Source organism: Diabrotica virgifera, chromosome 4 (assembly GCF_917563875.1).
Source record: "Diabrotica virgifera virgifera chromosome 4, PGI_DIABVI_V3a".
Taxonomy (NCBI): Eukaryota; Metazoa; Arthropoda; class Insecta; order Coleoptera; family Chrysomelidae; genus Diabrotica; species Diabrotica virgifera.
In genome coordinates, this window is record NC_065446.1 from 28,690,141 (window position 1) to 28,714,017 (window position 23,877).

The 23,877-nt window shown below is 31.4% G+C and overlaps 1 protein-coding gene across 2 annotated transcripts in view; it reads left to right on the forward strand.

Annotated features, from left to right (window-relative positions):
• The window catches only part of LOC114349347 (uncharacterized), a 94,926-nt gene extending 73,089 nt beyond the window's left edge, over positions 1–21,837 (forward strand). Inside the window, exons 1-2 of one of the 2 annotated variants that reach the window (XM_028299692.2) lie at positions 11,190–12,270; positions 21,344–21,837. In XM_028299692.2, the coding sequence (XP_028155493.1) occupies positions 11,497–12,270; positions 21,344–21,787 (1,218 nt within the window). In that variant the 5' untranslated portion in view covers positions 11,190–11,496 and the 3' untranslated portion in view covers positions 21,788–21,837. Of the gene's footprint in view, positions 1–11,189; positions 12,271–21,343 lie in introns of those variants that run through there. The other variant, XM_050648104.1, reaches the window with a different exon arrangement.
• Positions 21,838–23,877: the final 2,040 nt, after the last annotated feature.

Below are 23,877 nucleotides of genomic sequence, written 5' to 3' on the forward strand. Positions count from 1 at the left end.
ACCATTAGATAGCTTAATTATTCTTCTTTCATGTTCAATTTGTAAAATTTCATTTGATCCATTAGTTAGAGAATCACATTAAAATAACTCTTCGCCGTACGCTAGTTTACAGTGCGCCAATGTTTGTGAGAAGGGTGACTTTAGCGTTATAAATAAAAAATTATAGAAGATACAGATTTAATTTTAGAAAATTCTTTATATAGGTTTTTTTTGAAAAATTTTCTGAATTTTTCAATGGTCAAGTCAGTTTTTTTCTAAAATTTCTATTTTCGGAGTTATTAAAAAAAACATCAAACTACGTAGTTCATTTGTTTAATAAAAACTGAAGCACCCACTTCTCGAGTAGAACTTTTTGATATGTTGTTTATTAAACATTTCTTAATGAAATTACAAAAAGTTCTATCTTGTTTGATTTTTTCCGAAGTGAAAATCTATATGCACTCCCCTATTAATGATTTCCTTCGAAAGCCCTGATGTTGTCCCTAGTAATATATCGCTTGTACTATTTGGCGACTTTAAAGCAGTGCTCTGGAACCGGAAGTCCGACGTCGAATTTTTCATCTCTAATACCATTTACAGATTATATAAGCTCTTATTCGACAACTCACTTAATATTATATCTTTTTTAATATCGGAAGAGTTATATTTACAGAGAGACAGATAGAATGACAGACATGCATGAAACGGGAAGTATAATATATTTGTATACGTCTTGCTAAGGCGCATCGAAAAATATGTTACTTGAACTATTTCGACGATTTTAACAGAATACTTCCGATTCTTCTTCTTCTTCTCGTTGTCCTTATGCCCAATAAGAGCGTCGAACTTTGCTGCCACCTATCCATCTTTTACCCATTTCTTCCGCGCCTTCCGGTCTCCTGCCATTTCCTTCATCTGTTGCACTATTTTCTCTTTCTTAGTCTCGATTTTCTGGAATTTTTCCATCCACCCCTTTCTAGGTCTGCCTTTCTTATCCCCTGTGTTTTAACACCTGTCACTTTTGTTTAATTTCCCAATAATTGTTAGATTGCCGCATATCTCTTCTGCCTCCTTCGTTATTACTTCTTCTAATAAATAATATATTTTATTAAAAATAGGATTTTTTAATTTTTTATGTTTTTTAGTTTATATTTGTTTTTCACGACGGCTCGGTTTTCTTCACCATTATTTAATTGGATGAGATAGTGGGATTCTCCTATTTTATTACATTTTCTATGTCTATTAAGCCAGATCATCCATTTCATAAGTCCATATTTGGAATAGTTTCATATTTTTTTGCTAATTTTTTGCTAATTTATTACCACAAAAACAAATTTTTTGCTCCACCCCTAACCGAGAAACAATGGTTGATGTAGCTTAATATTATGTCACATCATCGATAGCCATATCTCGCGAACCTAAAGAGCTAGAAAATCGTACGACGCGGCATATTTTTTTGCTAATTTATTGCTGTCGATCTGCATATGCAACATACCCCAAAACCACCCCTGCTTTCCTTACAGCTAAACAACACCCCCAAAAAACAACGAAAAATCTTGAAAAATGATTTTTGTGATATAGTTGACGGTTGATATTTAATTGCTAATTTTTTGCTGTCATTAGCCGTAAAAAACAAATTTTTTGCTCCACCCCTAACCGAGAAACAATGGTTGATGTAGCTTAATATTATGTCACATCATCGATAGCCATATCTCGCGAACCTAAAGAGCTAGAAAATCGTACGACGCGGCATATTTTTTTGCTAATTTATTGCTGTCGATCTGCATATGCAACATACCCCAAAACCACCCCTGCTTCCCTTACAGCTAAACAACACCCCCAAAAAACAACGAAAAATCTTGAAAAATGATTTTTGTGATATAGTTGACGGTTGATATTTAATTGCTAATTTTTTGCTGTCATAAATTGATATGATAAATTTATTATTTCACAATTCAATATGATGAACGTAAATTATAATTTCAAAATAAGTGATATGAAATCAAATAATAATCTCAAGTTTTAATATTCTATTACTCGTATATATTCATTTGTATATTTTATAATTTCTTAAGAGAGGACACTGAAAATGTTTTTCTGCTCTTCCACCTAAATTTTTACAGTTGCATAGATTATTCTGTTATAACAATGAAATAATGTTTAAAAAATGTAGATATATATAATAAAAAATGAATGCTTAATATAAGTCAACTGAAGTTGGATATAACACCTGAATAGAGAATAGTTATATGCATTCAATTTGATTTATTATTACAAAATCGTTTATCTCCAGCAGCCAAATGAATTTATTAAAATGCTGTTGGGCTGTATTATCTAAACAAGAGTGAGCTTCCATAGCACAACAAATTGGGGGTTTACCAAATTTTAGTTTTCTTGGTTAAATGACATTTTGAGTGTACATTAGTATGATTGAGTATATAAATAGTCATAAATAAGAATTAAAAAAAAACTAATACTTCATCGATTTATAAGATTAAGTCCACAGCCGTATTTTGATCCAAGAAAAACGAAGTTTACAGAAACGAAAAATGCAAACGATTTAAGACGGCAAAAATTTAGGATTTTTAATTATTTATTAAAAGTGCTCTTCAGATGTAAGGGTAGCAGGGGTGATTTTGGGGTATGTTGCATATGCAGATCGACAGCAATAAATTAGCAAAAAAATATGCCGCGTCGTACGATATTCTAGCTCTTTAGGTTCGCGAGATATGGCTATCGATGATGTGACATAATATTAAGCTACATCAACCATTGTTTCTCGGTTAGGGGTGGAGCAAAAAATTTGTTTTTTACGGCTAATGACAGCAAAAAATTAGCAATTAAATATCAACCGTCAACTATATCACAAAAATCATTTTTCAAGATTTTTCGTTGTTTTTTGGGGGTGTTGTTTAGCTGTAAGGGAAGCAGGGGTGGTTTTGGGGTATGTTGCATATGCAGATCGACAGCAATAAATTAGCAAAAAAATATGCCGCGTCGTACGATTTTCTAGCTCTTTAGGTTCGCGAGATATGGCTATCGATGATGTGACATAATATTAAGCTACATCAACCATTGTTCTCGGTTAGGGGTGGAGCAAAAAATTTGTTTTTTACGACTAATGACAGCAAAAAATTAGCAATTAAATATCAACCGTCAACTATATCACAAAAATCATTTTTCAAGATTTTTCGTTGTTTTTTGGGGGTGTTGTTTAGCTGTAAGGGAAGCAGGGGTGGTTTTGGGGTATGTTGCATATGCAGATCGACAGCAATAAATTACCAAAAAAATATGCCGCGTCGTACGATTTTCTAGCTCTTTAGGTTCGCGAATATGGCTATCGATGATGTGACATAATATTAAGCTACATCAACCATTGTTTCTCGGTTAGGGGTGGAGCAAAAAATTTGTTTTTTACGGCTAATGACAGCAAAAAATTAGCAATTAAATATCAACCGTCAACTATATCACAAAAATCATTTTTCAAAATTTTTCGTTGTTTTTTTGGGGGTGTTGTTTAGCTGTAAGGGAAGCAGGGGTGGTTTTGGGGTATGTTGCATATGCAGATCGACAGCAATAAATTAGCAAAAAAATATGCCGCGTCGTACGATTTTCTAGCTCTTTAGGTTGGCGAGATATGGCTATCGATGATGTGACATAATATTAAGCTACATCAACCATTGTTTCTCGGTTACGGGTGGAGCAAAAAATTTGTTTTTGTGGTAATAAATTAGCAAAAAATTAGCAAAAAAATATGAAACTATTCCAAATATGGACTTATGAAACGGATGATCTGGCTTAATAGACATTACATTTCTGACGTTTATTTCTAGTTGTAGGTTGGTTTGTGAAAAGTTCTTCATGGCTTCCATACTAGGGTGGTGCGAAAAAAGTCAAGTTGATAATTCCGCGTCGCTATAGTGCGGAAAAGTTGCGATTGGCAATTATAAGAAAAACAACAAAAAAATTATTCAAATCGGACTTTATCTTCCGATCCCGCAACGGACCTAAAGATTATGAAAAAAATTAAATTTTACCTTTTTTTCAAAAATTTTTATGGACCTTCCGTGTACATTTATCGCTATAGTAAAATTTATTTACAGTTTGCATGGTTGAGTAATAAAAAACATAGTTTTCCCCATTTAACGAATATCTTCCGATCCCGCAAGGTCAATCAAAATCTATAAAAATTTGAAATTTTTGATGATTTTGATATATTAAAAAATATTTAGTTATCTCATTTTCCTGTTACAACATGAAGTTCTTCGCTTGTTTAGATATTGTATGACAATATTTAAACAACCCAGAACTCAAAACGAGGGTGTGGTTGCACTTCTAGCTCCACTCGCACCCCCTTCTCTACAAAGAACCAATGACTGTGTTTTTTTACATTATTTGCATATATACATTTCTTTTTCATCTATTTGTGTCCAGCTTTTAAACATCAACTTTGTATTGTGATTTCTTGGTAAAATCTGGCAGCATGTGCCTTGATTTAAGTGTTGTCCCGAATGAATCCACCTCTTGATTGGGGCCCACATTAGCATTAGACGATGCTTCCCTGAACAACTTTAGGCACCGCTCGTCAGCTTTCATGTAGCAGGGATAAATATAAATAAAATAAATAATGTTTATTCAGAGAAAAGATACAATACATACAATGGTAATACATTAAAATCATTATAATTCCCTATAAATAAACACAAAAATACCACTTGAAGCAGAATGCTTGTGCAGTGGTCAATTTGGTTCATTATGTAACAAAAATATCCTGAGTAGGTACACACTATCTTTTCACAGGCAATACAATAATATAATATCTATTACTTAATAATAAGAGAACAAAGAAAAAGCAAAGAGCATTACATTGTTTTTTGAATACTTAAATAATTAAAGAAAATAATTATATTTCAAAATCTGGAAAAATTTTAAAAATACAGCATCCCTACGATGTATTTATCAAAAAATAACAGCAACAAATGAGAAAAAAAAAACACAATTAAGTACAACAACTATGAGTCCAATATTCAAACACTTGTTTTATTTTCTAACTTCAATTAATTCATGTATTACTGAAAGAGGCGTATCTATAATATATTTCTTTAATTTATTTTTAAATTGTTTTATGTTCTTGACATTCTGAACATTTATGGGTAAAACGTTAAAGGACCTAGGTCCTAGGTAAGTGAAACAACGCTGTCCAATTGTTTTTTCACTTTTAGGGGGTATCGCTTTATTCCTGTTTCTGGTGGAGTATTCATGCAAGGGAAACTGTAGTGTTTGTTTATTTTTATATTGATATACAGTAACCGCTTTAAAATAAAGCTGCCTAATATCAAAAATATTAGTTTCCTTGTATAATAATTCAGTGGAGTAAAGCTTGGGCTTGCGATAAATTGATTTTAAAATTTTTCTTTGGACGACATTTAGTTGTTCCAAATGATTGCCATACGCCCCGCCCCACCCAAGAATCCCATAGCATAATCTAGATTCTACTAAGGCAAAGTACATAGTTTTTAAAAGGCGCTGTTCTAAAATATTGCTTAAGTATTTAAATTTATAGAGTAAACTTCGAAGGTTTTTAGTCACATTCGCAATATGTAGGTTCCATTTTAAATGACTATCAATTGTAATTCCCAAATACTTTACAGAATGAGCAGACAGAATATATGTTGATCCTTATATCCTTCATTGGATATTATTAGTGTTTCGTAGTTAGGCAGACTTGTTTTGTAAGATCCAAAAGGCAAAAAGAAAGTTTTTGTGAAGTTAACAGTTAGTTGTTTGTGTGCAAACCAATCAAAACAATTTTTTAAATCTTCTTCAGCCAATAATTTTAGATTCTCCCAATTATCTGCAGTATACAGTACAGCTGTGTCATCTGCATAACTAATAATTTTACCTTTTAATTTCATTGACAATAAATTATTAACATAAATTATAAACAACAATGGACCAAGAATCGTTCCTTGCGGAACACCGTACTTCACCACATTTCTCTCACTCATACTTTCATTTATTTTTACCCTTTGTACCCTATTATCTAGATAACTTTCAAAAAATCTTAATACGTTGCCTCTGAAACCTACATCAGCCAAAGTTTCCAAGAGTTGCTTATGGCTTACTGTGTCGAAAGCTTTAGCCAAGTCTAAAAATACACATAATGTGGGCTTACCTCTATCAACTGAATCATAAATGCAACCCATTAGTGAAGCAATTGCATCATCTGTACCTCTGCCTTCAACAAAGCCAAATTGATTATTAGATATGATTTTATGTAGGTCTAAAAATTTTAGCATCCGAGTTTTAATCGCTTTTTCCATAATTTTTGCAAGGCTTGAGATTAGTGAAATTGGGCGGTAATTTTGGCTTAAATCCTTATTTCCTGATTTATATACAGGTTTGATAATTGCGTCTTTAAATTCTGTTGGACATTTTCCATTTTCTATAATTTTATTTAAGAGGATCGGTACGTATTTTCGGCTGCAATGCTATTCAAATGGGGATTCATTTTTTTCAAATCCTGAGAAAACTAATAAGTATTTTTGAAAAATTTAAACGCAGAATGAAAGATTACGTTATTAGCGAGGGCCGAAAGTCCCTGAGAACTTCTATAATGTTTATTTTAATAAGTTACAGGGGTGAAAAAACTAAGAGAAAATTTAGTGTGATATTTAATTTCAAATATCTCATTCAAAATAAATTTTTATTTATTCTAAGGGACTTTCGGCCCTCGGTAATAATTTAGTCTTTCATTCTGCGTTTAAATTTTTCAAAAATATTTATTGGTTTTTTCAGGATTTGAAAAAAATGAACACAATGCCGTGGTAATATTTTCCAAATCTGTCTTTGTCTTACAACGCACTCAACCGAATATAATATTGTCAGCATATATTGTCAGTCAGACACTGACAATCAGTGACAATTTTAAATATTTGACATTGCATCGGGAATATTTTGAGAAATTGATTAAATATTATTGATATATAGTGTATTTGATAAATAATTGATTTAAGACGTGAACTTAATAAAAAGTTATTTATTGTGTATTATTTGTGGAAGATCCAAGCAGGGAATACATCAGATATATCCTGTGATCCAAGTATTTTGTTGTTAGAGATGTTCAAAATTGTAAGCGTTCCAAAATAACAACATATTATTATTAAAAAATCACTTTAACACTTTTCCTCTTCTCTCGATTGATTATTAGTTTTTGTTGTACAAATAAATTATTACAATCACTGAAAACATAGTTAGTGAAAAAATTATCACATTTATTAACTGAATTAATCATTTGCAATTATAAAAATAACAGTCATCCAAGAACATTCAAAAGCCATCTCTTTAAATTAATTATGACATTTTCAAGTAGAATGACATTCTAGTAATGTTTACATATCCACACCAGTGTGAATTTTACTACACGTAATTTGCCGTGTAAAGACAGAAAAAGTAAGGATACACGTAAAATATTTGCGAATTATGTACCCATAGCCTTAATAAATATGTTAAAGGGGATACAATTTCTCCTGAAACTTCTTTTAATATTTCTGCCTTTAATAAATCAGGTCCGGGAGCTTTATTCAACTTAAGGGATTGAATAATCGCTATAACTTCACTTTCAGCTATTGGATCAAAAAAAGCACTTTGAGCGACTGAGATTCTATTCGGACTATTGGATGGCGGTTTTTTTTATATTGTTAGCCAGTTTTTCACCAATAGCTGAAAAATAATTATTGAAGGTATTAGCGATATCCAAATCAGAGTTCATAATCCGGTCACCCTCTACTAACTGTTTAACGCCTACAGAATTTACCTCAGTTTGGGTCAGTTCACGAATAACCTTCCACGTATTTCTACTATCGGGTTTGTTAGTAATTACGTTTTTGAAATATTCTGCCTTAGTATTTTTTATTAAATTTGTCAAAAAATTTTTGTAATTTTTGTATTCTTGTTTAAGAATTTCATTATGTGGATTTTGGATCATTTTTTTATATAATTTATTTTTTGTGTCTATTGATTTTATTATGCCATACGTTATCCATTTTTTCCGTTTAACTTCGTTCCGTTTTATTTTTTTTTTCATAAGTAGATTCTTTTATTTTCTTTTGAAGAGTTGTTACAATTTTAGTTGCAATATCTTGTACGTCACGTAAAAGGAAAATTTCGCTCCAATCATACTTTCTTAGTATTTCTCTTAATGTGTTATAATTAATGTAACTATTTTTAAATTTATTAATATTTTTTTTACAAATAATGTTCATGTTAATGTTTAGTTCTCCTATTGTACAGAAGTGATCGGTAGTTAAAGATGTAATAATGAAAGGAGATCTTCAATAGACTCTTTAGTGGATTTAACAAACATATGATCTATACAGCTACCTCCCGATTTATTTGGTCTCGTTATTTTGTTTATTAATGAATGAAAATTATATTCGGACAGTAAATTTAAATAAGTATTAGCGATTTCATCGTCTGCAAGTATGTCAATATTAATAGTTTTGTACATTCCACTCTGGAATGTCGCCCGATATAACGCAAGAAGGTATATCTTCATTTGAAACTCTTCAAGGAACTGGCGAAAAAGATAGTTTTACAACATTCGTCTATTATTTTAGTTAAGTCCTGTGCATCAAAATTTAGAGTTGTAGGGTGAAAGGAAACACATTAAAGAGCTAGGGCTAAGGAGAGTGTTAAAAGCCGGACAGACTAAAGCTAATGGCAAAAGTATTAGAAATTCCATCCCTTTAAATTTTCAAGTACAGGACTACACTGAAATAATAGACTGGAATGTTACAAATCTTCTCCACTAGTTCTTCGAAGAGTTTCAAATGAAGATATAAGTTCCTGCATTAAATCAGGCGACATGCCAGACAGGAATGTACAGTACAAATCTATCCATGATACACGCAAGCTGTCGAGCGGTGCGTAAAGTTGGTCACGGTAGCATCGTCTAATGTCTAATGTATGTGGGCCCCAACAGAGAGATGGATTCATCAAGGCACATGCTGCCAGATTTTAACAAGAAATCACAATACAAAGTTGGCGTTTAAAAGCTGGACACAAATAGATGAAAAAGAAATGTACATATGCAAATAATGTAAAAAACACACATTCATTGGTTCTTTGGAGAGAAGGGAGTTCTAGGTTGTTCAAATATTGTCATACAATATCTAAACAAGCGAAGAACTTCATATTGTAACAGGAAAATGAGGTAAATAAATATTTTTTAATTTATCAAAATCATCAAAAATTTCAAATTTTTATAGATTTTGATTGATCTTGCGGTTATAAACCGTATTTCATATAAACCATATTCGTTAAATGCGCAAAACTATGTTTTTTATTACTCAACCATGAAAACTTTAAATAAATTTTACTATAGCGATAAATAAAACGTACACGGAAGGTCCATAAAAATTTTTGAAAAAAGGTAAAATTTCATTTTTTTTATAATCTTTAGGTCCGTTGCGGGATCGGAAGATAAAGTCCGATTTGAATAATTTTTGTTTGTTTTTCTTATAATTACCAATCGTAACTTTTCCGCACTATAGCGATGCGGAATTATCAACTTGACTTTTTTCGCACCACCCTATTCCATACTTCCGATTGAAACTCTAAAATCGGAAGTCGGCGGTCAAATTTCTTACCTTTAATACCATCCTTGGGTAATAAGCTTTCATTCGACACTCTATTTGTTATTATATTTGGTATAACGACGGAGGAGTTGTGTTTACAAAGTCCCTGGGACAGACGGACATGATAATTTGACGTTATCACATTTTTTCCAACATAAGTGAAAACAATTTAATATTAAATGAAAATTCACAAAAATTACTAAGCTTGCCAGAGGCGGCTCTAGCCCATGTAGCGCCCGTGTGCAGTCGATGCCCTGGCGCCCTTTGGTAGACACGCAGTCAAAATGGAATAGTCGAATAGGTACCTACCTAGTACTAGTATATAGGGTATTAGAGAGTATTAGGTACGATTATAATGTAAACAAAAATCCAGATGCAAATAGTGCAATATTAAATGATGTTCGGGAGCCAATAGGTATTCACGGTGTCAGAACAACCTACCCAAACCTATTATTTTTTTATCTATGAGGTAAGGTTGAAAATCGGTTGAGGAAATTTGACATGTTTGAGTACACGAGTAAATAGTACTTTTAGGAAGGAATTGGTTAGAGATGAATTAAAAAGAACAACTTTGTGATTATTTAAAAAATAATAATTTACTAACGAATTATTATAGGACACACATACTACAACATGTAATTATAAAAAAGATACTTTTCGTGCTTTTGCATTGGCAAAATCTTTTATAATATCACTTACTTCAATTTTTATTTCATGTTCAATACTTACTAGTGATAAATTTGTCAATCGACTTTGCGACAATGTTGAGATAATTTTTAATTATTTTTAATTTAGAAAATGATCTTTCAGTGTGCGCTACTGTCACTGGCAATGTGAGGTAAATTCTAAGAGCAGTGAACAAATTTGGGAACACTGAAAGTAATAATTTATTTGTATACAATAATTTAAAATATCCAAATGTGTAGTAGAATCATTAATAAACATTGGTAATAATTCTATTTAAGAGCTCAAACCTATCTACGTCTGAAGAGCCAACATGACACAATTTATTTTCTAAATTAGAACAATATGCTCTTTTTGTATCTAACTCTAAATCCTTCCAGTGTTTTAATTTTTGAAGGAACGAAAAAGTGACAATATTTTGCTTTAAAAGTTCGAAGCGTTCGTCAAACTTAGTAATTGCGGCAATGCCCGGCAAGCTCCAAACAATTTGACCTTTATAGGTTCCACAACCAATTTCGGAATCATTGTCGGTATGTCTTCAAACGAATCAAAAGATTGCCGCCCGTGCGTCCGTGCGTTGGACGGACAGCCGGGCGGGCGGCAATCTATAAATAACGCTTATGTAATTTTTCATTAATCGTTCATATTTTATGTTGAAACAAAGTAAAGGGCCCGCTATTTGGCGCTCGGCGCCCCCAACATCCCGGCGCCCGTGTGCATCGCACACTCTGCACAATAGGTAAAGCCGCCTCTGAAGCTTGCGCTGTTACATATTTTTCATTGTTTCAGAATTATCTCATTTTACCATTCCGGTCCTGTTCAATACGATAGATACGGTCAACATTGTGTAACTTTATGAAATATTTCGCGAACGTGAATTCGCGATTGATAATAGAGACAGCACAGAATGCAGCTGTTATGATGTAGTGAGAACTCGATCGACATTGAAATATTTTTTAGTGTTATCAAAATCACTGTGATATTCATCTCTGGCAAATTATTTATTATTTCACCAATAGATATCTATAATGTGATAATATTTATAATAATTAGGTGTACCTATAATTATAAATATTAATAACAATTAAGTGTTAACCTGTGACAGTGGTGAAATAATAGTATTGAAAAGTATAGTGATTCGTTAAAACTGGTTAATTTTACTTTGTTTAAGTATAATATTTGTTACATTTTTAATATGGAAAATCACAAAATTGTAAGTTACATTCGGAAAGCCCTAAGAGCTGACTGTTACGAAGATTTTTCGATCGAACTCCAAGGAAAACCTAAGAAAACTGAAGGATATGCATCAGATATGGTATTTGCAAAAATAAGATTAGCTGATTCTGACAAAAAGATTCAAGAATATCATTTGGCCATAAAATTTTCGAAAGCATCTATGCGAAAGTTCGAAGTTTTTAGAAATGTATATAAAAACGAACTTTTATTCTATAAGGAAATAATGGAAGTGTTTAATGATCATCAAAATAAACAAAATGTTTCTAAGCCATTTAAAGCAGTGGCAAAATGTCATGCCACCTTCTCGGATGAAGATGTGGACATAATATTTCTAGACAATTTGTATCAGCAAGGATACATATTACATGATCGCCATATATCTATGAATATGAATCATCTTAAATTATTAATGAAAACTTACGCCAAATTTCATGCTATTTCTCTTTCTTTAAAAGAACAACAAAATGAGTCGTTTCTAAAAATCTTAGAGAATGATCTTATAACTAAGAAAACCGTAGATTTTGGCATGTCAGATTTTTTCAATGCCTGTGTGGTAAAAGTTTCAAAACATTTAAGAGAAGGGAACCGATTGGATTTATCTACAAAATTTGATAAGTTAATGGAAAAGGGAATATCTGAAATCATATCTGATATCATCGTTAAAGAAAATCCTGAGCTATCTGTTATGGTACATTGTGATTGCCATAATAACAACTTTATGTTTAAATATAAGGTATTTATCAAACTTCTTTATATAATAATTTTGTTTACTATGTTTAGAATAGCTTCAACGATCATCAATCATTTTACCTGTAGGGTAAAAAATATCCGAGATAGAAACGTTTAAAGCTTAAATTTTGCTGCGACAACCATGTAACCGGGGCCATTCAACCTTTTATTGTTAAAAAAGTAAGGTGTTTAAAAGATTAAATTCAACGTGGTTTAATATCCATTAAAATTAACTTTCAAATGTTTTTTAGGCAAACCTGATATCGTAAAAATTAACGGAGTTATTTAAAAAAAAACAATAACTTTGTTGGAAAATTTTTTAAAATATAGATTATCAACTTGTTCGGGGGCTCATTTTATAGATATTTCTAAGTACTTTGACAAATGTTTAATAAGGTTATGTTATAAAATGCATCATTTTCCCGTTATTCAAGCTTGAATAGGTACTTAGATTTGGGTACTCTCCGAAAAAAAATATACATTTAATTACCTATTATAACTCACTTTTAGTTAACATTAAAAGGTTTTTCCAGTAAGGAGTTTATTTCATTTTTTATTAGCTTCAATTTTTGTAATAATAACTTTTTAATAAAATCTTATAGTTTTTGAGTTATTTATGAAAAATCGGTTAAAAACATGCATTTTTCTCACGAAAAATTAAAATTTTTGATCTTTAATAACTCAAAAAGTTTTGATTTATTTTATTAACTTTATGTAACAAATTTTGCTTAGAATATGCCCCACTATCTAATTTTGGGGATATTTTTAATAAAATAATTTTCACCCACGAGAAGGGGTGGCATCCACCCCCAGGGTAAAAGCGCAAGTTGACACCATGTCATCTTTGTTCCTTGGGATATCCTCTAATCACTCGCCAATTTTCATGCAAATCGATGGAGGTTCAACGAAATCGGAGGTAATAGCTCATATCCACATTCAGTGACTGCATTAACTCTTCTTATGTCAATTGTTGATTTTATTGTGATATCCAAATGACCCTTTAAGTGAATGCATTCATGTATGGTATGAATGATGTATCTTGGTCGTCTTTATTTTGTATCAAATTTTCAGCTTCTTTAATAATTTCTTCATTGCTTAATTTTGGCAAATCTGTTAATAACACGAAAACGTTTATCAATAAGTCGATAATATTCTAGATGTCTATTCAGGTGTCTTATCAGAGTGTCGATTATAATATAGAATGTGTGGATTTTCATCTCATCACTAGCTGAAAAGTTTTAGTCACTAGTCACATCATTAGTTTTAGTTCATCATCGGCCTCCTCGTCAAATTAAATTTTTCACTTTCTTATTTGTTTATATGTTTTATTTGGGCCCAATTTTTTGGCTTTCTTGCGGTAAAGTAATTTGAAAGAGCTTCATACTCTTTAATGACAGAACCCAGATCCATAATTTTTATATACCAATATTTTTTGTACAGTATTCTTGCCGCCCTCTCATAATGTGCCGCCCTAGGCAACTGCCTATATTGCCTAATGGATAAAGCTGCCCTGGCAGTATCGAGAACACGTAGCATCGCAAAGCTCTTACTCTCATTTCCAATCCAAGGTCTTTGTTGCACAGAACTGTTTTCATTTTTACAAACGTATTTCTTGCTATTTCTATCCTGCTCCTTATTTCTGTTGTTTGATCAACTTTCTCTGAAATCCAGACTCCAGGTTCCTAGGTATTTGTATTTATCAACCCTTTCTATCGGTACATTTCCCAAATGTATGCATATTTGTATCTTTGTTTAATAATAGTAGGAGTTGTTCAGCAGTTGCTATAATTACGGTGTCACCTGCATATCTTATGTTGTTAATAGATCTTCCGTTAATTATTATTCCATAGTAATGCTTCTTCAAAAATAGCTTCACTATATAAATTAAAGAGTAATGGATACATAATATGTACATCCCTACCTAACTCCTCTTCTGATTTCAATTTCTGGACAGAATTCATTATCTATTACAATTTGTGCTGTTTGGTTCCAGTAAAAGTTTGTTATTATTCGTAAGTCCCTTTTGTCTATGTTTTTTGTCTTTGGAATTTGGACTAATTTTTCATGTCATACTTTGTCAAATTCTTTCCTAAAATCAACGTAACAAACATGCACATCCACATTCATATCTATGCATCTTGAGCTAACACATTAAAAGCAAATAACGCCTCTCTGGATCCTAGTCCGTTTTTGAACCCAAACTGACTATCATCTATTCTTTGTTCCATTTTTTTATATGCTGCATAGGATCGACTTTTCGAACCTCCTTTTGCACGACTCTACGAAACAATCAATAACAAGTCCTAAAGAGAAATATTAAATTTCTAAACAGGGACAATATTACAAATAATGTTCTAATCCTAAATTTAAATAAAGTTTCTTCCTAAATACCTGACAGAACATTCAAGAAGAAAAGAAGAGAAAGATATTAAGTTACACCATGAACTCCATAATATACAATAAAACACAAGGCACCATACCTATATATTCCTTGGGCCCACCATTTAAAAAAAATATTGCCTCCTTCATGGTATTTTTTTTATTCAGTTATAGACTAGGGCGAATTTGTGAAAAAACGTCTATTTTTGGATGTGCGAGGTGGCATTCGGATTTTGGCAGATAAAGTTAGGTGACAACTTCAGTAATTATAATTGATTTATGCTCCTTCTCAAATATGCCCGGAACATTAATAAAAAAATTAAAATATTTAAAAATTTCGAAAAACATCGATTTTTTTCTACTTTCTTTGCTTATAACTTTAAAACGATTCATTTTGGAACAAAGTCGTAGGGAAATAAAATAAAGATAATTGAATTTTGTGTGATAAACGACTGGTTAAAAATGTCTTAAATTATTACACTTTCTGCAAAATATCAATAAATACAAAATAAGGAGGCAAAATAAACCTGTTTTTAGTCAATGTTTTTACCACTTTGGTTGCAGTTAGAACCTTCGTAATTGGCTTAGAAAATTGCTATAACATACGTAAATCGTCCACCAAATTTCATTAAAATTGACCTGATAGATTTTGCATAATAATTTTACAATCGAAATTTTTGAAGTTATACTTCTTTACCGGCGATAGAGGGTGATTTTTTTATATGTTAAAACCTATCAGCCCGGCGCATGCGCATTATAGCTTTGTTCTGATTGGATGTTCAAACGACATGTCAAAAATTATCCGATATGGCAGCTGTGGTTTGGAGGTAAAGTTAAAGGTAAACAAATGTATAATATATTAGTTTTATTGTTGTGAGGACAGAAACAAAAAAGTTTATAATATTGTAGTGACTTTTAAATAGTTTTTAAAAGCAACAGGTACGTAATAATTGTTAATGTATCATGGGTATAAACCTACCTATTTGATCTGCCAAAATACATAGTATGTAATACTTTTATTTATATAATTTGATTACCATCAAAATTTCTATCAATATTCACCTAATATATTGTTTTTTTACTCTATGTTTTGTTGTATTTTTTCAATTCAAAATTAAAATAATTTGATCAATTTTCAAAATATCAAAATATCACAAGTTTAATCCGTTTAGTTAGTCGATCTTCGTAAATAATGACACATAGTGTCCGTGGCTAAGCGGAGAAGGCGAATGAATTCCAATACCAACCGCTCTTATCAGCGCTGGTTCGAGTCCCAATAGAAACTTTCTTTTTTGTTTTTTTTTAATACATTTTATGATTGTAAGTATATTTATTATATAATTGTATTTTCAGAAAATACGTAAAAATAGTTAAAAAAATTTTCGACAATTAATGTCCAGACATCATTTGTGGCTTGTTTAATGTGTTTGTGTGTGTTTTATTCTTTTATTATTTTAATTTTTGGCACTGTTCGGATAAAAATGTTTGAGAAGTAGTAAGTATAAATTAGTTTAATATTTAAACAAAATATAAATAAAAAGTATATTAATTTCGTTTAAATCATATAATAGAAGTATAACTTCTTACGTGCGTACAAAGTACACACACATTCTTTTTTTTTTAAACTGTCTGAACAAAAAGTAGACCATTTAGAAGTTTGGTAATTTTTTTACATAAGGCTCTCTACGTATCTAATACACTTTACCGAATTAAAATCGGATTATTTAAGCGGTCTCAGCACTGTTCTAAAGTTATAATCAATTTTTTGGCTTATAAACAAATTAGTCCTGTCTCCAGGGGGGGGGGGGGTACAACGGCCTCCTCTATTCCAATGGATTTACCAAGTTTCTCTTTACTTACCCAAGTTACTTTTTACCTTCCTGTTTTAGGACAACAGTAAAATGTATTTCAAATTAAATAAATTATATACATTCTTCTTTTTGTCTCAATTAATTTAATTAAAAAATGTTTTTTGAGTACCCTGTATAAATAATTATGTTAATGTTTATATTAGTGAATAGAGAATTGAATAACCTTTTGAACGAGCTATCACACGACCCCTATTCTCCTTTAAAAAATTATCAATTACGTCATCACACCCAGATGGATGACGTCATTAGTATGATATATATATATGCCAAAAATTATAATTTAAAACTAAAAATCGACCTTTTTCGGGATTTATCTCCAGAGTTGTCCATTCTCGAGAAAATTAATTTATTCCAACTCAAACGTCCTCACTGCATTTGTTTAAAGCCAAAAAATTGCTTATAAATTTAAAACAGTGCGGAGGCCGCTTAAATAATCCGATTTTAATTCTGTAAAGTGTATTAGATCGGTAGAGCGCCTCTTTATTAGCCTAAAAAATTAACAAACTTCTAAAGGGTCTACTTTTTGTTCAGAAAGTTTTAAAAAAATTTAAACTATTTTAAAAAAATTTAGATTGCAAAATTATTATTTAAAATCTATTAGGTCGATTTTAATGAAATTTCGTGAACGGTTTAAGTATGAAGTAAGAATTTTCTAAACGAAAAACAAAGGTTCTAAGTGCAACCAAAGTGGTTGAAAAACATTGAATAAAAACAGGCTTTTTTGTTCCCTTATTTTGTATTTATTGCTATTTTGCAGAAATGATAATAATTTAAGACATTTTAAACCAGTCGGTTTTCATACAACATTCAATTATCTTTATTTTATTTCCCTACGACTTTGTTCCAAAATGAATTGTTTTAAAGTTATAAGCAATGAAAGTAAAAAAAAAATCGATGTTTTTTGGAAATTTTCATATATTTTAATTTTTTTATTAATGTTTCACCTAACTTTATCTGCAAAAATTCGAATGCCACCTCTCACATCCACCTAAAAACAGATCCGTGCTGGTCTATTATTCATGTTGAGTCAGACAACTTTTTCATTTCATACAATTTTTGGGAGGGGTCGTTTCGTAAATATAGAAGTTTCTAAACTTTGATGCTTCCGACAACTGGAGTATGCTTAAAAATTTGTCGAACGGTATCACCAGTAAATTGTAAGTATTTTTATCAAAAAATACTGCAAAAAAACCATCATTTAAGATTCCATAGTGCGCCCCCATAGCGGGGAGCACACGCATCATAAAGAGTCATATACCCTCACAGCTGATTTTTGCAGGATTGTTTAATAAAAATATTTAAAATGAACGGCTAATATTATACGATAAAGGCTATAGCGGGATAAGATGGTCAAAAATGCCCCCGCACCGATCAGCGCCGCTACCTATGTTTTCGATAAAGAATATAAAATTATGCCCTCATGCAAATTTTTATCTTCCCAGAGGTCCTAAAACCTCTTAAATCGAGAAAAGAAGAATTTTTAGGTTTTATTTTTTTCTGAGCGCAATTTTAATTTAAAAAATCTGAAAAAATTCAAGAAGATGTATATTCCGAATACAAAACAGCTTGATTTTTTCCAGATTTTTGTAATAAAAAATGAGCCCAGGAAAAATTTTTGAAATTTTCAAAAATTTTTTAGGTTATGTAAATATGATTTGGCCAATTTTTAAATAGCATTTTTTTTTTTGTGTTTTTTGTCGTTCTTTTGAATGGCAGAGGCAGAATTTTTAATATCTGAGCGGAAAGAGCGAAAAAATTGAAAAAACCGTTTTTGGCTGTCTCGAGATGCATCTCAGCCAATTTTAGGATTTGGGATCCTGACTACAACAACAGAAAAAACGCTAAAAGTGTGAATTTTGTCATAAAATTTGGTATGTGGGCTTATAATAATATTTGGAACAGCTTTTCCAAATAACTTTTTTCGATATCTCTAACGCGAAGTAAATCGAATCGCATATCGAAAATTCACCCTGTTTGTGGATATATTATCAATTTGATAATTTATTGCAACTGATATAGTCGTATTTTTTATACCTAGATTCAAAATATACATTTCAAATACTGACTAATTCACTAATTTTATCATAAAAAGTTCAAATTGATTGCATTGAAGTATTGAACTAATAAAATATACAGAGTGAGGTTTATGTACGGAAACCCTCAATTATCTCGAAAACGGTTTGCATAATTTCGGAGTTATTGCTACATTTATTTAAAAAAAAAATTAAACAATTTATAAAAATCTATTTTTTTGGCCCGGGTAGACATTATTTTACATTTTTTGGACCATTGGGAACAAAAAAGTTCTTTTGTAATTTTTCTCTAAAGGTTTTCGAGTTATAAACAATTTAAAACTGAAAAAATGTCGAATAATGACAATTTTCAAGGTTCAAAAACACAAATCAAAAATATTATTTTTGTTACCTACTACCCTGTATACAAATTCAAGTTCAAGCCTTATTTTATCAGTTACAATAAGTAATTTAAGCTTGTTTCATTATAAAATATTGTTTTTTAGTTGTTAATGCAGCCCGTCCTCTCATATGCGCTTCACTAACAATTAATAAAAAGCAATGTTTTAGAATAAAACGGATCAAAAAGTTTATAGCGAGCGCCTAGAAGAAGGACTTAGCTTGAATTTGGGTACTTAGCAGTTTCAAAAATAATATTTTTTATTTGTATTTTTGAACCTTGAAAATCGTCAGTATTCGATTTTTTTCAGTTTTAAATTGTTTAGAGCTCGAAAACCATTAACTTTAGAGAAAAATTACAGAAGACCTTTTTTCTTCCCAATGATCCAAATAATGTAAAATAATATCTACGCTGGCCGAGAAAATTGATTTTTATAATTTGTTTAAACTTTTTTTTTAAATACATGTAGCAATAACTCCGAAACTATGGCATTTAGGTATAGGGAATATAACATGAAAAATAATCAGTATTTCTTAAGAACTTCAAAGCGCAAAAGACATACAGGGTGTTTCATTTGAAATAAGAAAGTTCATTAGATTTCCAGAAAAACGGAAGATCTGATAACAATGTAATTAACACTATAATATCGGCTGCATTAGAAAACCCCTACCCACCAAAACCTATAAAAATCGTGAAAGACGTTTTCGAGATAATTGAGGGTTTCTATACATAAAACTCACTCTGTATATTATAATTATTACTATAATAATATTATATTAATACGCATTAATTGGTTCAATACTTCAATGCAATCAATTTGAACTTTTTATGATAAAATTAGTGAATTAGTCAGTATTTCGAATGTATATTTTGAATCTAGGTATAAAAAAATGCGACTATATTAGTTGCAATAAATTATCAAATTGATAATATACAGTGTGTCGCATTTAAGATGAAGACACCCCTATATTTCGGCTATCAAAATATATACAGATTTGAAATTTGGCACAGTCATACAGGTTGAATGTTCACAATTTTTAAAATAGTCAACTGAAATTTAAATTTTAAACGCGGTCTACTGCGAATCCACAAACAGGGTGAATTTTCGATATGCGATTCGATTTGCTTCGCGTTAGAGATATCGAAAAAAGCTATTAGGAAAAGCTGTTGTAAATATTATTATAAGCCCACATACCAAATTTTATGACAAAATTTACACTTTTAGTGGTATTTCAGTTGCTGTAGTCAGGATCCCAAATCCTAAAATTGGCTGTCCCGAGATGCATCTCGAGACAGCCAAAAACGGTTTTTTCAATTTTTTCGTTTTTTCCGCTCAGATATTAAAAATTCTGCCTCTGCCATTCAAAAGAACGACAAAAAATACACAAAAAAATACTTTTTAAAAGTTGGCCAAATCATATTTACATAACCTAAAAAATTTTTGAAAATTTCAAAAAATTTTGCTGGGCTCATTTTTTATTACAAAAATTTGAAAAAAATCAGGCTGTTTTGTATTAAAAATATACATCCTCTTAAATTTTTTCAGATTTTTTAAGTTAAAATTGCGCTCATAAAAAAATAAAACCTAAAAATTCTTCTTTTCTCGATTTAAGAGGTTTTAGAACCTCTGGGAAACTAAAAATTTTCATGAGGGCATAATTTTATATCCTTTATCGAAAACATAAGTAGCGGGGCTGATCGGTGCGGGGGCATTTTTGACCATCTTATCCCGCTATACCCTTTAGTGTACTCCAGTTGTCGGACGCACCCAAGTTTAGGACTTCTATATTTACGAAACGCCCCTTCCCTAAAATTTTCAGGAATAGAAAAGTTGTCCGACTCGACGTGAATAACTAATAAATAAAAAAAGTCTCATGAGGGAAGTAATATAATGTATTTTGTTTGGCCCTGCTCAAGGCCCAATACTCCTTAAAAAACGTTAATTTTAGTATACAGTCGTAAGCGCCACGCTATTTGACACATGGGTAGGTACCTAATTGCTTATGGGCTAATCCGGTCCGTTCTCAGATGTGACTTTCAAGTCTCTCATGTTACTGTCAAGAAACTATTCAAAATAATTTTTTTCCATACAAAAAATACATTAGTTAATACTATTATTACTCTGCTTTATAATAACTTTATTGAAACACCAAAAATATTACAATACTTTAAAACTTTTACAACTTTAACACAATGACAACTATAAACGTCAAATGCAGCTGTTCTATTAACTGTCAACTTTCTATGTTAATATACGGTTTCTATACATTTTCTGACGTTCTAAACGTCACTAGACATAAAAGTAAACAGTGCAACAAGTGAACGGTCCAGGACTGTATTAGCTCAATGTTACCGTGTGTCAAGTAGGGTGGCGGTTACTGTATATAATTTTTATGTATTATTTTTGAATTTTAGGACAATAACAGGGAAAATCTACTTGATATGGCTATTGTAGATTGGCAAATAGTCAGATATCACTCTCCAGTGATAGATTTAGCATACATTTTGTATTCAATTGCCTCTAAACCAGAAATTAATGAATCTACAGCCTTGTTGAAATACTACCACGAAGAATTAACAACTTTTTTTACGGAATTGGGGAATGATGCTAATTCTGTATTTCCATATTCTGTATTAATGGATCATTGGAGAAAATACGCTTTATATGGATTTGCACATGCCTGTTGTTTCATGGATTTTAATTTTGTCAAACCTGACGATGCTCCATCTTTGGATAACTTAGATGATATGAGTTCGGTATCAGAAAATTTGTCCGTTATTAATTTAGGAAACAATCAAATGTATATGGATAGACTGATAGCAATTGTTGAACATTATTTTAATAATATTAATGCATAAAATTAATTTTATTATTTTGTTTTTGTAAATATACATGAAAGAAACAATAATGTGTTTACATTTTTAGTATGAATGGTAGTAAGTACAGGGTGTTAGTAAATAAGTCGGAAAAACTTTGAGGATAATTCTAAATGAAAAAATAATGACAGTTTGCTCGACAAACATATGTCCGCAAATGCTTCGTTTCCGAGATACGGGGTGTTGAAATTTTTATTTTAAACTGCCAATTTATTTATTGCTCTAAGACCGCTTCAGCTATGAAAATGAAGTTAAGCATGGTTTTTTGGGTTTTTTGCATTAGAATCAAGATTATCGTTTTCAGGACCAGCAGTTCTTATCACGAATAGGCAATGTTTTGAAAATAGTTATTCAAAGCAGAGTGAGTAAGAGATTTAAGCGAATAATTACAACATGGTTCCCACAGCCTTAGCGCATGCTCCATATCTTCCACGATTTTTGAAAAAACTCACTCGTTTGTCATGTAAAATTTGAAGTTTTCGGCATGGATTTGAAATTCGAAATTTGGTAATCGAAATTACAATTCATGCTTAATCTTAATTGTTTATCATTATTTTCGTGCCGAAAAGCGGTTTCATGGCGATTGCTACAACTCTCATGCACTGAGGCTGAAAATGAGTAAAAGAGATTTAAGCGAATAATTACAACATTGTTCCCACAGCCTTAGCGCATGCTCCATATCTTCCACGATTTTTGAAAAAACTCACTCGTTTTTCATGTAAAATTTGAAGTTTTCGGCATGGATTTGAAATTCGAAATTTGGTAATCGAAATTACAATTCATGCTTAATCTTAATTGCTTATAATTATTTTCGTGCCGAAAAGCGGTTTCATGGCGATTGCTACAACTCTCATGCACTGAGGCTGAAAACATATGAGTCGATTGCATTCACGGGAAAATTTTTAGAGAACTATTCAGCAGCAAATTTTTCTTAGGGATTTTTTATCCGGGATTTTTTATCCGGGATTTTTTTGTGGGGATAGTTTGTCCAAAAAAATTTGTGGGGATTATTTGTCCTGGATTTTTGATCCGGGGATTATTTGTCCGGGGATTTTTTGTCTGGGGATTTTTTGTCCAGAGATAATTTGTGGAAATTTTTTGTCCGGGATTATTATTTGTCCTAGCTTCGCTTGGGCACCTAAATTGTTTTGTATTGTTTCTAAAAGACAAGTTACATTTTCCTACTATTCTTTATATTTTTTATATGCCCTGAGAGGGGTTTTAACCCCCAAAACCCCCCTGGGTGCGCCACTGATTTATAGAGCAAACTGACATTAATTTTGTCATGTAGAATTACCCCTTAAAGTTTGTCATACTTATTTACTAACACCCTGTATTTGCAGTAGGTATTATTACAGTTGGCCCTCCAAAACTTTCCCCAATTATTGTATTGAAGTTGTATATAATATTCCATTGAAAAATTACATTTTGTAGAGAATGCAATTTTATTTTTTTGATGTGTCGGGGGGTTAAGTATAAGTCTAAGTGCAAGTTTGTGGTGTCCCCAGGTCGCCATCTTGGAAAAAGGGGTGCAAAGCGTTTTCACCCTGTAAAAAATCCCAACGAAATAAAATCGAAGAGAGCCACAGAAGGGAGCTGGCATAATACTTATTTCCACAGAGAGAGATCAAGATATTTGCACCTTTACTTCTGTATAAAATACACTGAGAGATCGAAAGAGTAGTGAAGATATCAGAAGATAATGTAACGTACAGTGTATAAACGAATGGACACTAAATAGAAAAAAAGAATGGAACAACTACATAAAAATGGAGTGATCATCTTCCATGGAGGTATCAATCCGCCAACGAACAAGCAGAATTGCTTATAAAGGGGAAGAAGAAGAAGAAGATTTCTGTATAGAGGAGCTGATGGAGGCGGGAAAGCACTTAAGGCCGGAAAGCACTTGTAACCGATAGAGTTCTACCAGAAATTGTAAAGATAATCGTGGAGGAAAAAGCAGCGTGAGTGAAAGAAATCATGAATGACTTCCTTAGAAAGCAAAAATTCCGAGAGGAATGGAAACCGGCAAACCTTTTTCTTATTTCCAAAACCCAAAAGGCACAAAGAAA